The sequence below is a fragment of the Oncorhynchus keta genome, chromosome 2, assembly GCF_023373465.1.
Source record: "Oncorhynchus keta strain PuntledgeMale-10-30-2019 chromosome 2, Oket_V2, whole genome shotgun sequence".
Lineage (NCBI taxonomy): Eukaryota > Metazoa > Chordata > Actinopteri > Salmoniformes > Salmonidae > Oncorhynchus > Oncorhynchus keta.
The window spans coordinates 33,574,680-33,592,307 of record NC_068422.1 but is presented as its reverse complement, the minus strand read 5'-3'; the positions used below and the strand labels follow the sequence as shown (position 1 = coordinate 33,592,307).

Genomic DNA, 17,628 nt, shown 5'->3' with positions numbered 1-17,628 from the left:
ACACACACACACACACACACAGCACACACACATTTACATTTACATTTAAGTCATTTAGCAGACGCTCTTATCCAGAGCGACTTACAAATTGACACACACACACACACACACACACACACACGCACAAGCACACACACACCCACACACACACACACACGCACACACACACACTAATTCTGTTTTCTTTTTCTTCACATGGTCTCTTTTTAGACAGCATTCGACTTGCAAATGCAGTGTGAGTGATTGTAATTATAATTACAATAGCAGAGCTGTAGGCGCCAGGCTGTCTCCTCATTCCTGTGTCCATTGTGAAGCTGTGGTCCAGAGAGCAACATGACATTCCCTTCCCAGTTATTACTTTGAGCCCCTTGCATATGCATGGCAAGGATCAAGAAAACAAACCAAGCAAACAGAAGAAAATGCACAATGAAGCAATCTGTCACTTCGTCAGTCCTGCCAGTTGGAATGCAAGCCTCACAGTGGACGTAGGTAGCAGTCTGCTGAGGGAATGACATGCGTTGACAAGCAAATAATTTTTAATGGCCAACAAAATCAAACATTATTAGTCTCCCTACTGACGGAGGGCCTGGAGCAGCACACCCCTTTTATCTACCCGAGATTTCTCTCCACCTTCAACTGTCACTGCCCCTCTCATTCTGTTTCTCACACCATTCCTCTGCATCCCTTTTTATATCCTCTCATCTGGAACTCCCTCATTCTTTTTTCTCTCTCTCTCTTGCTGCAGTATCTCTGTCCCCTTCAAACAGAAAAACTATTAGATTTCCCCCCATTGTATCACAGAAGTATGTTAGCCAGCAATACACAGTATGGGTTTCAGTAGATACGCTAAAGTTTGCTAGCTAGGTGGCTTGCAAGAAAAATAACTTAGGTAGGCACCATATTTGTCATCTGCCCTTTTTTGGAGCTGGCATTGGCTTAGCTACCTGAGCTTCTAACGTTAACTCTTTGTTTGGAACCCTCTTCGCTATATTCCGATTGAGACCTGAATGGTTGAATGTCACCATCATTATAGGGTGTATCATGCATCAGCGCTTGATACCCAGACCTGCCTTCCTCTTGGGCAATTATGTGCGAAACACATCCTACTGTCCTAGAAATGTCTCGGACATGATGAAAACATCCCTAGATTCCCCCAGTGTGAAATTCCCCTTTAAGTAGAGTGCATTGCAGTGGACTAGATTGGAAAGGAAATGTTACAGAATCCCCCTGCCGAGGGCACTATATGACTATTTTCCAGCGTTTGTTGTTTATTTGTTCGGCTGGCACCACAGAGTCTAGCTCTCACTCATCCTCACCCTTTCTCCCCATCACATGAGAGAATCAACATCACCTCCAGCTCGTGGTCCCAGCCAATCAGACTGTCCCCCATGAACTCCACACTCTGGCCACGCACTGGTCATGCATACTCTGATTGGCCAGATGCTAGCTAGCATTGCACTGGCAGGACAGATCCATGGCGTTCTTTGGTATATGTACATGGGATGCATGACTACAAAGTAAGTTGTTGTTGTTTAGCTTGGCTTTGTATAGCTCTACGTAGCTATTACTATGTTATATGCTGAAGTTGTTATTGGTATTGGTCATTGTTACCTCTAGTGTCATTTCTATGTATAATACTTGCTATTTATGTTGCTCATTTGTATAGCCTCATTGAATGATATTAGGGAACATGTTTACACCAACTATGTTGTTGTTATTATTGTTAGCAATCATGCTAGTCATTTTTCCTATATTGCTATGTAATACCTGGTTATTAGATACAGTCCTTACTAGGGCTGTGGCAGTCATTACATTTTTTTCAGCTGGTAATTGCCATGCAAATGACTGCCGGTCTCACGGTAATTGACCATCAATTAACAAACACATTTAGCATCTCCAGACCTACACGTAAACAAGCTGCTAATGCACACCTTTGGAACATTGACAAAAAAGTGTAATAAATCAATATAATATACATCATCACAATAAATCCATTATTTATTCTAACTACAGCAACAGCACATCTAACTACAGTTGAAGTCAGAAGTTTACATACACTGAGGTTGGAGACATTAAAACTCGTTTTCAACCACTCCACAAATTTCTTGTTAGCAAACTATAGTTTTGGCAAGTCAGTTATAACATCTACTTTGTGCATGACACAAGTAATTTTTCCAACAATTGACAACAGACAGATTATTTCACTTATAATTCACTGTATCACAATTCCAATCGGACAGACGTTTACATGACTGTGACTTTAAACAGATTGGAAAATTCCAGAAAATTATGTCATGGCTTTAGAAGCTTCTGATAGGCTAATTGACATAATTGGAGTCAATTGGAGGTGTGCCTGTGAATGTACTTCAAGGACAACCTTCAAACTCAGTGCCTCTTTGATTGACATCATGGGAAAATGAGAAGAAATCAGCAAAGACCTCAGAAAAAAATAGTAGACCTTCACAAGTCTGGTTCATCCTTGGGAGCAATTTCCAAATGCCTGAAGGTACCACGTTCATCTGTACAAACAATAGCACGCAAGAATAAACACCATGGGACCACTCAGCCGTCATACCACTCAGAAAGGAGACATGTTCTGTCTCCTAGAGATTAACCTACTTTGGTGCGAAAAATGCAAATCAATTACAGAACAACAGCAAATGACTTTGTGAAGATGCTGGAGGAAATAGGTACAAAAGTATCTATATCCACAGTAAAATGAGTCCTATATTGACAAAAACCTGAAAGGCCACTCTGCAAAGAAGAAGACACTGTTCCATAACCACCATTAAAAAGCCAGACTACGGTTTGCAACTGCACATGGGGACAAAGAACATACTTTTTGGAGAAATGTCCTCTGGTCTGATGAAACAAAAATAGAACTGGTTGGTGTAACGGCGTTCTTCGTTTGTGGAAAGAGAGTCGGACCAAAATGCAGCGTAGTGGTCACTCATGACTTTAATAGAAAAAGTGACACATGAAATAATGATACAAAATACAAAACAAAAAACGGAACGTGAAACCTAATTACCGCCTATCTGGTGAAACTACACAGAGACAGGAACAATCACCCACAAAATACAAAGCGAAACCAGGCTACCTAAATACGGTTCCCAATCAGAGACAACGAGAATCACCTGACTCTGATTGAGAACCGCCTCAGGCAGCCAAGCCTATACAACACCCCTAATCAGCCGTGATCCCGAATACTACAAACCCCAATACGAAAATACAATAACATAAACCCATGTCACACCCTGGCCTAACCAAATATATAACGAAAACACAAAAAACAATTACCAAGGCGTGACAGTTGGCCATAATGACCATCGTTATGTTTGGAGGAAAACGGGGGAGGCTTGCAAGCCGAAGAACCTCGTCCAAACCATTAAGCGCGGGGGTGGCAGCATCATGTTGTGGGGGTGCTTTGCTGCAGGAGGGTCTGGTGCACTTCACAAAATAGATGGCATCATTGAATCAACATCTCAAGACATCAGTCAGGAATTTAAAGCTTGTTCGCAAATGGGTCTTCCAAATGGACAATGACCCCAAGCATATTTCCAAAGTTGTGGCAAAATGGCTTAAGGACAACAAAGTCAAGGTATTGGAGTGGCCACCACAAAGCCCTGACCTCAATCCCATAGAAAATATGTGGGCAGAACTGAAAAAGCATGTGAGGAATGAAGCCTACAAACCTGACTCAGTTACACCAGCACTGTCAGGAGGAATGGGCCAAAATTCACCCAATTTATTATGGGAAGTTTGTGGAAGGCGAGCCGAAACGTTTGACACAAGTTAAATAATTTAAAGGCAATGCTACCAAATCCTAAGTGAGTATACGTAAACTTCTGACCCACTGGGAAAGTGATGAAAGAAATTAAAGCTGGAGAAAATCCTCTCTCTACTATTATTCTGACATATCACGTTCTTAAAATCAAGTGGTGATCCTAACTGACCTAAAATAGGGAATTTTTACTAGGATTAAATGTCAGGAATTGTGAAAACTGAGTTTAAATGTATTTGGCTAAGGTGTATGTAAACTTCGGACTTCAACTGTATGTGCCATATGCTAGTTCATTTAACAAGATATGTCATTATTCTACATTATATAATTTTATAGTAAGAAGAATATTTTTCCCATTCTGGAACTAGTGCGCATATGAGTAGGTAGGTATGGTATGTTGAGTGTAAAAGTGATTATTTGAAACAGGTGCTATACGCTTGTCACGTTCTGACCTTTATTTCCTTTGTTTTGTATTTATTTTGTATGGTCAGGGCGTGAGTTGGGTGGGCAGTCTGTTTGATTTTCTATGATTTGAGATTTCTATGTTTCGGCCAAGTATGGTTCTCAATCAGAGGCAGGTGTCATTAGTTGTCTCTGATTGAGAATCATACTTAGGTAGCCTGGGTTGCACTGTTTGTTTGTGATTGTCTATGTTAGTGGCTTGTGTCAGCACAGGTCTCATTTTGTAGCTTTACGGTCATCATTGGTTTATTGTTTTTGTTACTCTTTTGTATAGTGTTGCAGTGTTCAGTGTTCTCTTTATTAAAATTCACTATGAACACATACCACGCCGCATTTTGGTCCTCTGATCCTTCTCGCCTCTCCTCTTCAGATGAAGAGGAGGAAGACCGTGACAACGCTAGATTGAGTTATTTGTCAACTTTAGTTGTGAATGATACAAACCTTAGAAATCAAAAAATATGTGGGCTGCATGATGCGATTATAGGCTTTTGATGATATGAAAAAGTAGCAAAAAAATTGTGCTGTCCCTTGCCTCTCATCAAGTAATCATATTTTCACCTGTCAAACTATTCTCAAATTAACTTTCTTTACTAATATGTCAACTTTGCTTTGATTTAGAATGGCCCATTATCACATGGGGAAGAACAGGAGCAGGGAAACAAATACAGCAAATCGCAAATGGAGGGCTCTTTCCCGCAGTTAGTTTTTTAAAATCATGAAGGTAGACTCCCCTGTTTTTATAGCAGAGCAATACTTAATATTATTAGCTGAGAAATAAATACACTGTAAGCTCTGGCATTTCTATATAACCAAAAAAACACAGTTTCTGAAAGTAAGTTTGATATAACATATGTCATGTGTGCATACATTGTCATGTTACCAAAGAGCTCCATTTTCATGTCATCCAACAAATGTAAATGTCTGGAGTTTTCTAAATGGCATTGGCACTTGGATTGGAACTAGTGCTTTGGTCAGACGACATGAAAATATAGCTCTTTGGCCATGCACACTAGCAGTAGGTTTGGCGTTGCAATGAGAATGCAGGAGCAGAAAATAACACCTCCTGCCTCCTGTAAAATATGGTGGTGGATGTTATCGAGCTACTTTGCTACCACTGGTCCTGGGGCCCTTGTTATTAATGGCATCATGAGCTTTACCCAGTACCAGGATATTTTATACAAAAACCTGGATGCCTCTGCTAGGAGGCTGAAACTTGGCCGTAAGTTGATCTTCCAGCAAGACAACAAAAGAAGGCACACATCTAAATCCAAAAATAAATGGTTAATTGACCACAAAACATCTCCGGAATTGAACCCCATTGAAAACCTGTGGTTTGAATTGAAGAGTGCATTCCATAAGAGCAGATGAAGGATAGCGTAATGAATACTCAGGGAGAAAAAGGTTTAGATTTACCCGCAGAGCGCTGCAGGTGTTTAATGTGCCTTCGCAGAAGGCAGGAATCGTGGTCACAGACAGGCAGAGGTCATACACAGGTAGGCAAACAGGCAGGTGAATCAAAACTAGGACTGAAGGCTATAACTGGTTCTCACAAACGAGCTAGGAAAAGGCTTAGTAGAGTCAAAATGAACAATACAGAATGAACGGAACTAAATAAGGAGCTGATGAGACCAGGTGAGTAACCAACACAGGCAAAATCAATGAACAAAAATGAAAGGATGGGCTACGTCCAAGAACACATCGAAACAGTACACAAGGTTGACTTCAAAAATAAATATAGAACCTTACAGTACCCCCCCAAGGCAGGCTTCTGACGACCCAACGGTATTGGAGGGTGGAGTGGGCGGGCGGGGGAGCATAGGCGGACACGAGGTCCGGCAAGCTGGTTCGACAAGGTCGTGGGCTGATCCGACATTCTGCGTTGATGCTGATGTCCAGTGGGTCTGTTTGGGGGTCGACCCCGAGGGAGCGGGACGATCCAGACGGTTATGGTGGAATGCCTGAATCATCTCCAGGTCGAGGATGTCCTTATCGGAGACCCAGGACCGGTCTTTAGGCCACTAGATAGTGGATGCAACCAGGCGTTTGGAATCAAGGATGGCCTGAATGGCATAGGCAGGTTCCCCTCCGACGTCTAACGCTGGGGGCAAACTGTGGTTTGAGAGTGGAGGATGAAGAGGACTGTAGGTGACCGGTTTTAACAGAGACACATGGAAGGACGAGAAGATATACTGACGCGGTAACTGGAGGCAGTACATGACAGGGTTGATGTGATGGGTTATCTTGAAAGGACTGGCATAGGTCGGCGGCGTATGTTGGCAAAGCGTTTCTGGGTTTTAGAGAATTCCTGCAGATGCCGGTGAGCTGTATCCCATACCGCTCACTAAGCCGAAACCAGTCGTCGACAGCCGGAATGGTACCAGGCTCCGCCTCCCAGGGAAGAATGGAGTGGTTGGTAACCATGTACACTCTGAAACGGAGTATGCTAGAGGGATGAATGCATGAGTTGGTTCTGAGCGTATTCAGCCCAGGCCATATACCGACTCCAGTCGTGTGGTGAACATTGCTGGCGGAGGTACTTCCCTATTTCTTAGTTCAGGTATTCCGTCTGCCCGTTGGTCAGGGGATGGTACCCGGAGGAGAGGATGAGGGCGACCATTAGTCAGTCACAGAAAGCTCAACACACCCGGGAGACAAATTGGGGCCCGCGGTCAGAGACGATGTCCTCCGGAATCCCATACAGACGGAACACCTGTTGCAACATACACTCAGCCAATTCCATGACGTTAGGTAAGTGAGGAAGAGGAACCAGACAACACATTTTTGAAAAACTGTCTACTATGATGGTGGAGGGTGGTGTTACCAGAGGATTAAGGAAGGTCTGTGAAGTCAACACCTATGTAGGACCAGAACCTTGAGGGATTGGCCAAGGTTGAAGCTCACCGGAAGTGAGATGATGAGGGCGTTTGATTTGGGCGCAGACTGGACAGGAGAGTACGTAATCCCCAGCTGTGGCACCACTCCTCAAGGGCCAGCTTGATGGCGAGGAGTTTTCTGTTCCCCACATCACAATTGTGGAGGATGGTGGAGGATAACTTCCTGGAGAAGAAGTATGGCTCCTACTCCTACTTTGGAGGCATCCACCTCCAGGGTGAAAGGATGGGTCGGATCAGGTTGGCGAAGGAAAGGAGCTGAGGTGAAGAGGCATTTCAAGTTGTTGAAAGCAGTCAGGGCGGTTTCAGTTCAATGAAGGGTCAGTGTCTTTTTGCTGGTAAGGGCAGTGAGGGGAGCGGCAGTAGAACTGAAGTTCTGAATGAACCGGCAATAGTAGTTGGAGAACCCAATGAAACGTTGGAATTCCTTAACGGTGGTGGGTTTGGGTCAGTTACTGACAGTTGTGACTTTGTTCTCATCCATGCTGACCCCTCCAGGTGTCAGTACGAAACCGAGGAAGTTTACCAAGGTTACATGAAAGGTGCTCTTTTCAGTCTTGACATAAAGGTTATGGTTAAGAAGCCGTTGAAGAACCTTTTGCACATGCTGCTCAGGGAGTGGAGTAAATCAGGATGTCAACAATGTAGACGATGAGTAAGCGGTTGATCATATCCTGGAAACCCTTGTTCATAAAGGATTGGAACACGGCGGGGGCATTAGTAAGGTCGTAGGGCATGACCAGGTATTTATAGTGCCTTCGTGCGGTGATAAAGGCCGTCTTCCATTCGTCGCCTTCAAGTATACGATAAGGTTATATGCACTTCACAGGTCGGTGTTTGTATAGATGTTGGCGCGGCCCACCTGTTCAAGGATCAGAGGAAGAGGGAAACGGTTCTTGACCGTGAAGTAATTCAGGGAACAGTAATCAATACATGGACGGAGACCACCGTCCTACTTTTCCAACGAAGAGGAAGCTGGACGCAGCCGGGGAAGAAGAAGGACTAATGAAACGGTTTGTGTTTCGTCAATGTAGTTCTCCATTGCCTCATTTTCTGGGATAGATGGGGTTAAACACCGCCCGTCGGTGGGGACAGTCTAGGGAGTAGGTCAATAGCACAGTCCACTGGGAGATGTGGTTGCAGAGTGGAGGCCTTGATTTTGCTGAAGACATTGCTGTACTGGGCGTATTCAGATGGTATGGTGGGTGGCACTGGAGAGGCAGAGTCCTCAATGGTGGTGGCACTGGAGAGGCAGAGTCCTCAATGGTGGTGGCTCTGCAGGGTAGGCTGAGACAACCGGTGAAGCAGGTAGAAGACCAGGACAGAAGTTCACCTTGTCGCCACGAGATGTCAGTGTCGTGATGACAAAACCAGGGGTGTCTGAGGCTGAGTGGCTGTTTGGGGGATGAGAGTTCCATGAGTTGAATGGTTTCGGTGTGGAAGACTCCAATCTGGAGAGTGATGCTCTGTGTCAGGTGCGTAATGAAGCCTATGACCAATGGCTGCCCGTCCAGGGTGTTAATCCTTAAGGGAGGGTTGACATGTGTTAGATCAATGTCAAGCTCCTGTACTATCTGGTGATCGATACTGGGATGGAGAATTGCTTCTGGGAGATATTTAGAAATAAGGACATGCCTACATGCATGGCAGAGGAGGGACCCTTCTCATCTCTCGGTGGCGAACAGGGCAATGGCTGAGTAGATGATCTTTCCTTCCACAGTATAGGCAGAGCCCTTCTTGGATCCACCTTTGACGTTTGATACACGGGAGAGGAGCATAGCCCAACTGCATGGGCTCTGGAAGACTCGGACGGGATGACGGAATCAAGGAAAGAGAAGGTTTCGGGTGGCAGAGTTCTTCGGTGGTGGTGGTCGATGGAGATGGACATACGAATGTATTGATTTAAATCCTGAAGGTCACCGCTACAGGAGGTCTCCTATAGGACGACCAGAAGGAGAGTGATCGAATACCTCTTTGAAGAGGGTGTGGGTCTCGGATCTGAGTTCTGTGCTGTTGGCAGTCCATATTGCGGTGGCCCAATCCAGGGCTTGAGCCTGTGAGTAGAGACACAACAAAATCCACGCTGCTCTTGCTGGTGGCGAAGTTAGTGGGGTTGTGCTCAATGTATTTGCTGCATTGCATCAGAAATCCATGACATTTCACCGATGAAGCGTCATATTTTCCAGGCATGGATATGAATGAAGGAGGTCTATGGGTTACGCTCCTGGCATCGGAGGAGTAGGAACGGGCTGGTGGAGAAGATGGCACATTTCCTCCATACGCTCCTCTTGCTGGGTTAGGTGTAGCTGTAGCTCCGCTGAATCCATTCCGTTTTTTGGGTGAGGTATTCTGTAGTGAATACTCAGGGAGAAAAAGGTGTAGATTCACACGCAGTGTGGCAGGTGTTTAATGCACCTTCGCAGAAGACAGGAATCGTGGTCATAGGCAGGCAATGGTCATACACAGGTAGGCAAACAGGCAGGTGAATCACAACTAGGACTGAAGGCTATAACTGGTTCTCACAAACAAGCTAGGAAAAGGCTTATTAGAGTCAAAACGAACAATACCTCACAAAGGCACAAACAGAGTGAACTGAACTAAGGAGCTGATGAGACCAGGTTAGTAACTAACACAGGTGAAATCAATTAACAAAAATTAAAGACAGAGCTACGTCCAAGAATACAACAAAACAGAACACAAGGTTGAAAATAAATACAGAACCTTCTGTATGATTCTGTATGAAGGAATGGTCTAAGAGCTCTCCCAATGAGTTCTCCAATCTCATAAAACATTTTAGAAAAAGAAAAAATCCTCGCAAGGGGATAACAACACTGGGGATACAACACAGGGGATAAAATATTTTTTTTCATTACTTGTTAAACAAAATATATTTCTATGCGTAATTGTATTGGCAGAAAATAATAACATTTTCATTTTTTTTTAATTGTACAATTATACAACATAGTATTTGTATTTTATTTAAATTTGTTGCTAATCTGGAAGATCCAGACCACACTGAATATAGACTCTCCCGAGTGGCACAGCAGTCTAAGGCACTGCATCTTTATGCTTGAGGCGTAATTACAGACACCTTGGTTCAAATCCAGGCTTGGGAGTCCCGTGGGGTGGCGCACAATTGGCCCAGTGTCTTTTGGATTTGGCCGGTGTAGGCAGCCATTGTAAATAAGAATTTGTTCTTTAGCTGACTTATCAGGTTAAATAAATAAAATATATACACTGCTCAAAAAAATGAAGGGAACACTTAAACAACACAATGTAACTCCAAGTCAATCACACTTCTGTGAAATCAAACTGTCCACTTAGGAAGCAACACTCATTGACAATAAATTCCACATGCTGTTGTGCAAATGGAATAGACAACAGGTGGAAATTATAGGCAATTAGCAAGACACCCCCAATAAAGGAGTGGTTTTGCAGGTGGTGACCAAAGACCACTTCTCAGTTCCTATGCTTCCTGGCTGATGTTTTGGTCACTTTTGAATGCTGGCGGTGCTTTCACTCTAGTGGTAGCATGAGACGGAGTCTAAAACCCACACAAGTGGCTCAGGTAGTGCAGCTCATCCAGGATGGCACATCAATGCGAGCTGTGGCAAGAAGGTTTGCTGTGTCTGTCAGCGTAGTGTCCAGAGCATGGAGGCACTACCAGGAGACAGGCCAGTACATCAGGAGACGTGGAGGAGGCCGTAGGAGGGCAACAACCCAGCAGCAGGACTGCTACCTCCGCCTTTGTGCAAGGCGGAGCAGGAGCCCTGCAAAATGACCTCCAGCAGGCCACAAATGTGCATGTGTCTGCTCAAACGGTCAGAAACAGACTCCATGAGGGTGGTATGAGGGCCCGACGTCCACAGGTGGGGGTTGTGCTTACAGCCCAACACCGTGCAGGACGTTTGGCATTTGCCAGAGAACACCAAGATTAGCAAATTTGCCACTGGCGCCCTGTGCTCTTCACAGATGAAAGCAGGTTCACACTGAGCACGTTCCCGACGTGACAGAGTCTGGAGACACCGTGGAGAACGTTCTGCTGCCTGCAACATCCTCCAGCATGACCGGTTTGGCGGTGGGCCAGTCATGGTGTGGGGTGGCATTTCTTTGGGGGGCCGCACAGCATTCCATGTGCTCGCCAGAGGTAGCCTGACTGCCATTAGGTACCGAGATGAGATCCTCAGACCCCTTGTGAGACCATATGCTGGTTCGGTTGGCCCTGGGTTCCTCCTAATGCAAGACAATGCTAGACCTCATGTGACTGGAGTGTGTCAGCAGTTCCTGCAAGAGGAAGGCATTGAGGCTATGGACTGACTCGCCCATTCCCCAGACCTGAATCCAATTGCGCACATCTGGGACATCATGTCTCGCTCCATCCACCAACGCCACGTTGCACCACAGACTGTCCAGGAATTGGCGTATGCTTTAGTCCAGGTCTGGGAGGAGATCCCTCAGGAGACCATCCGCCACCTCATCAGGAGCATGCCCAGGCATTGTAGGGAGGTCATACAGGCACGTGGATGCCACACACGGACATTATATCACAGTTGGATCTGCCTATAGTGTGGTTTTCCACTTTAATTTTGAGTGTGACTCCAAATCCAGACCTCCATGGGTTGATACATTTGATTTCCATTGATAATTTTTGTGTGATTTTGTTGTCAGCACATTCAACTATGTAAAGAAAAAAGTATTTAATAAGAATATTTAATTCATTCAGATCTAGGATGTGTTATTTAAGCGTTCCCTTTATTTTTTTAAGCAGTGTATATATGTATAATGCACCTGATGGTTGATCATTTGTGGGCAGATATCGATATTTCCCAGGTATCTATGGTCATGTGTTTCTAAGAAGGAGAGTTATTAACAATGTCTCACAGTACATCGTCATTAACTACAGCTGATGTGCCAAACGGAGAGAGGCTGGCAGAATGGGGACACACTCTCCTGGCAAGACCCTACAGACACACGTACAGGCAGTGTCAGTGTGCAAGGATGCTGGTAGTTACTGTGCCAACAGTAATAAATCTCCCTCACTGTCGCCTGCCTCTCTGTTCTCTGCCGTTTCCAAGGAGACGAGAGAGAGAGAGAGAGAGGAAGGGGAGTTGCCATATCCCTCTGTGTAAAGGAAATTGCCTCCCTGTTCTTTGAATTAAATTACATACATTATGGGATAGTGAAAAGTTCCCATCAAAACTAACTAAGTTATGTATAAAATAGAAATGTGATTTATAATTAAAAAGGTGAAAAACAAACATGAAGGGTATGCACGTCATACCAGTATGGATCATAAACATTATACACATCTCGTGGTTGCACAACCTGATTTCATTTAACAGGACTCATAGCAGTAAAAAAAGAAGAAGCTTTCTTACCCATAAACTCAATGCCCAAGTGATCTGCTGTTCCGGTGAAGAGAAGAGAGGAGAGGAGGGGAGACAGGGACAATGGAGGGAGGGAGGGAGAGAGACAGAGATAAAGCTATTAGAAACAATGCACTTTAACATCCTGTCACAGCATATATTAACAATGTCTTTGACTTGTTGTTGTTTCAAGTAAGGAAGCTCCATAGTCTTCTGTATTCACATCATATAACTTCAGTAGACGCATGCTCTGGGCATAATCGGAGCTGACACTCAGCATGACTGCACCAAGAGACTGTGGCTCATTGTCCATTCTCGGAAAACACACCGTGCTCGAGTTGAGGTGTAGTCAATGACATGTATAAACCCTGGATGACTAACAACATGCACTGTATTGAAGCCACAGCGCAGCCATCTTGGTAATCCTCCTCCTCAAGACGTGTATTCTATTACAGATCTCTCTCTCTCTCTTTCTCTCTCAGGACTTGAGCCCTAAGAACATGCCTCAGGACTACCTGTCCTGATGACTCCTGGCTGTCCCCAGTCCACCTGGCCGTGCTGCTGATCCAGATTCGGGCTGTTTTGCCTGTGACTATGGTATCCTGACCTGTTCACCGGACGTGCTACTTGTCATGCTGCAGCTCCAGTTTCAACTGTTCTGCCTACGGCTATGGAACCCTGACCTGTTCACAGGACGTGCTACTTTGTCCCAGACATGCTTTTTTTGACCCTCTCTCTCCCTCTGTCCCTCTCTCGCTCTACCACTCCTGCTGTCTCGACCTCTGAATGCTCAACTATGAAAACCCAACTGACATTTAGTTCTGAGGTGCTGACCTGTTACACAATCTCTACAACCACTGTGATTTTTATTTGAACGTGCTGGTAATCTATGAACTTTTCACCATCTTGAAGAACGATCAGGCCTTAATGGCCATGTACTCTTATAATCTCCGCCCGGCACAGCCAGAAGAGGACAGGACATCACTCCGAGCCTGGTTCCTCTCTAGCATTTCTTCCAAGGTTCCTGACTTTCTATGGAGTTTTTAGTAGTCACTGTGCTTCTACACCTGCATTACTTGCTGTTTGGGGGTTTTAGGCTGGGTCTCTGTATAAGCACTTTGTGACATCTGTTGATTTAAAAATGGCTTTATAAATACATTTAATTTGGATTTGAGAGTACTAATGTACGCAGGGTTTATATATGTCATTGGTTCTAGTGTATGTTACCGCCTGGAAAATAAATCATTGCGTATTGAGATATCCTGGCATAAGACTTGTGCATACTGTACATCTTTGTTTACAGAAAGTGGAAGTTTGTTAACACAGTTTTGACTGTAGAGCTTAATAGATGCACAATTGAGTTGCCATATATACAATTCTGTTTACATTCTTTATTTTCTACAGTGCATTCGAAAAGTATTCAGACCCCTTGATCGTTCCCAAATTTTGTTAAATTAGTCTTATTCTAAAATGGATTAAATCATTTTTTTCCCTCATCAATCTACACACAATACCCCATAATGACAATGCAAAAACAGGTTTTTATACATTTTAGCAAATGTATTAAACATTTAAAAAACTCTATCACATTTACATGAATATTCAGACCCTTTACTCAGTACTTTGTCGAAGCACATTAACCAGCGATTACAACCTTGAGTCTTCTTGGGAATGACGCTACAAGCTTGGCACACCTGTATTTCTCCTATTCTTTTCTACATATCCTCTCAAGCTCTGGCAGGTTGGTTGGGGAGCATCGCTGCACAGCTTTTTTCAGGCCTCTCCAGAGATATTAGATCTGGTTCAAGTCCGGGCTCTGTCTGGGCCACTCAAGTACATTCAGATACTTGTCCCAGAAACTACTCCTGCGTTGTCTTAGCTGTGTGTTGTCATGACTAGCCTGTGCGTGTCAGGTTACTGTGGACCATAATCCTACGGAGATATCTCTCACACCCACCAGCGGGGGAGAGATCGAGTGGTATGGAGGTGTGTGGGGGGATGACACCTCCCGCCCATTGAAAATCTTAGGGCAGCAGACAAAAACCATTTGTCCTCTTGTATGGAGGAATGGAATGTATGATGGGCCTATGGAGAACCTACCTCAGAACAGTAACATGCAATTAATGGACTTTATGTTTCATCAGCCAAAATGATGGTAATGACGATAGATGGAATATGAAAATGAAGGTTGGTATTTGTTATGTTATTAAAAGTTAAATGACAACGTTATAATGAAAACATTGTAACTTGAAGAGTTTTCACAATATGTACTTGATGTTTGCAAACTGTACATTGTGTGGAAAACTAACTAGGCGTAACTAGTTACACCCAGAGAACTTGCCCTAAAGGAGGAAACACCCATTTCTGGTATAAAACATGTGAGTTAAGAATTAACATTATGACTAAGTGACCACAGGCTGCAGCCACGGTCCAATTAGTTGTAACCCCAAAATGCAACACGAGTTTGAAAAAGACAAAGGAACCTTTTAAAATCTATGCTACGGATGAGTAGCTGTGTATAAGAGGGTGATTTCAAGCAGGAACACCCAGTTACCACTCTTCAAGTAATCATGTGTCTACACTGTTTTCATTCCCACGCTGGAACAATCTACAGAGGTGATTAGCCTTCCTCAGAAGACCCATCTTTCAGAACAAGGGTGAGGAAACAGACCACTAAGAGAAATGACACTGACATTGTGAGGACAAACAGAGAGTTACACCCGGTAACCAAAGATGTGACGCCAACCCGGTCCATGAAGAGACACCCCATTGGAGACCTTCGGCACGTAATTACATCATTATATTCTGACCCATAAGAGCAGCAGTTCAGGGCAAGGTTAGGGTTAAACTAAGCATAGTTTACAAATGTAGTGTACTTTTCTCTCGTGTACTCTCTCTCTCACTCTTGAAATCCCCATTTTGTGTAACACGTGTCATATTGTGTTAGCCCACTAGGGAACTGTTTCATTGTACTAAACATTGTACTAAACAAGTTCTAAACAATAGCCTAGACTGTGTGTTTGTGTATGTATATCTTATATTATCATTTTAGTTTGTTAGTAAATTAATAATCAACTCAATTGGTGTGGTACGGAATTTTTTGTGAGACTCGGGTTTGTGCAGATTCCCAGATTATGCGACGTTCTGAATGAGACTGTAGAGAAAATTAATTAATTAGCGACTGCTGTAAAATATCCTATTGGAAGGTGAACCTTCACCCCAGTCTGAGGTCCTGAGCACTCTAGAGCAGATTTTCATCAAGGATCTCTCTGTACTTTCCGTTCATCTTTCCCTCGATCCTGACTAGTCTCCCAGTCCCTGCCGCTGAAAAACATCCCCACAGCGTGATGCTGCCACCACCATGTTTCTCTGTAGAGAGGGTGCCAGGTTACCTCCCGATGTGACGCTTGGCATTCAGGCCAAAGAGTTCAACCTTGATTTCATCAGACTAGAGAAACTTGTTTCTCATAGTCTGAGAGTCCTTTAGGTGCCTTTTGGCAAACCCCAAGCAGCTGTTATTGACCTTTTACTGAGGAGTGGCTTCCATCTGGCCACTCTACCACAAAGGCCTGATTGGTGGAGTGCTGCAGACATGGTTGTCCTTCTGGAAGGTTCTCCCAGCTCCACAGAGCAACTCTGGAGCTCTGTCAGAGTGACAATCGGGTTTTTGGTCACATCTCTGATCAAGGCCCTTCCACCATGATTGCTCAGTTTGGCCAGTTGGCCAGCTCTAGGAAGAGTATTGTTGGTTCCAAACTTCTTCCATTTAAGAATGATGGAGGCCACTGGTCTTGGGGACCATCAATACTGCAGAAATATTTTGGTACCCTTCCCCAGATCTGTGCCTTGACACAGTCCTGTCTCTGAGCTCTACAGACAATTACTTCAACCTTAGGACTTTTTGCCCTGACTTTTTGCCCTGACATGCACTGTCAACTATGGGACCTTAGATTAACAGGTGTGTGCCTTTCCAAATCATGTCTAAACAATCACATTTACCACAGGTGGACTCCAATCAAGTTGTAGAAACATCTCAAGGATGATCAATGGATACTGTGTGCACCCGAGCTCAATTTCGAGTCTCATAGCAAAAGGTGTGAATACTTATGTAAATAAAGTATTTTGTTAACTCTCTGAAAATGTGGTTGGTTATTGCTCTGAGTTTGGGAGATCATGAGATGTAGACAGGGGAAATTAAAGGATGCAGTGGTGCGTCAGATCCATTGAACACTAATGAGGAGACCTCTCCATCTCTCCCTTTAATACACAGTGGACGGGAGAGGAACACAACAGAATATGTATTCTACGAAAATACTGTCGATATACTGTATTGTACCTGTGAATAGAGAGAAAGGGAAAACTGTACTGCTGCCCTATCTGGATAAACATTTAGTTTTTCATAAACTAAGGTTTAAGTTTGAAAATAACAAATGTGTACAGCAACTTTTATCTAAATCCAGAGGTGTGGCAGTAAGGCAACAGGCAGCACAAACAGATGGTACCATTCACCCAGTTTGAACTGAACTGAGAGCTGTAGAACATGTTGTACAAATCTAAACTAGGTGCGCTGTAACAGTGCGAGAAGCGAGTAGTATAAGAATGGTCCTACACGGTAACCATAGCAGCCATACCAAAGGGAAAAATACATTTTCAAAAATCTTTATTATATTAATGTCATGTATTCTACACCGTAGTGTCTGAGGCAGAAGAAAAGTTAACTTTGTTATTCAACTGGAGGTGACATTTGCGAATGACATCTCCCCTGTACCAGTGTGGGCGGGACGACGCGGAGCCCCAGGTAGGACAATATGGCAGTGCTTACAATGGTGTCTGTTTGATTGTGGCCAGACGGAAAGGCAGGTGCAGCCGGTGGGGTACCTGTGACAGCAGGTAATCCTGCTTCCCTTCCACTCCACGTCTCCCTGAAGAACATCACTCACCATGCCAACATAGCCCGTCCACCTGTATGCAGGTTAATGTGTACTTAGGCAAAAGCCACTAAAATAGCCCAGAAAAAAGCATCAAAATACAGACTCCCTAAAGCGGATCTTCTTGGAAAAAGAGGGGTTTGAGCCCTGGTTGGCTGACATGTTGTCCCATGTTGCAGTTGCATTTTCAAAATGTT

At 44.1% G+C, this 17,628-nt stretch overlaps 1 protein-coding gene across 2 annotated transcripts in view; it reads right to left on the bottom strand.

Annotated features, from left to right (window-relative positions):
- Positions 1-17,628, bottom strand: part of LOC118399516 (pro-neuregulin-3, membrane-bound isoform-like) — a 510,869-nt gene that overhangs the window by 55,395 nt on the left and 437,846 nt on the right. Inside the window, exon 4 of one of the 2 annotated variants that reach the window (XM_035795660.2) lies at positions 12,516-12,542. In XM_035795660.2, coding sequence (XP_035651553.1) covers positions 12,516-12,542 — 27 coding nt within the window. The remainder of the gene's footprint in view (positions 1-12,515; positions 12,543-17,628) is intronic. The other variant, XM_052475466.1, reaches the window with a different exon arrangement.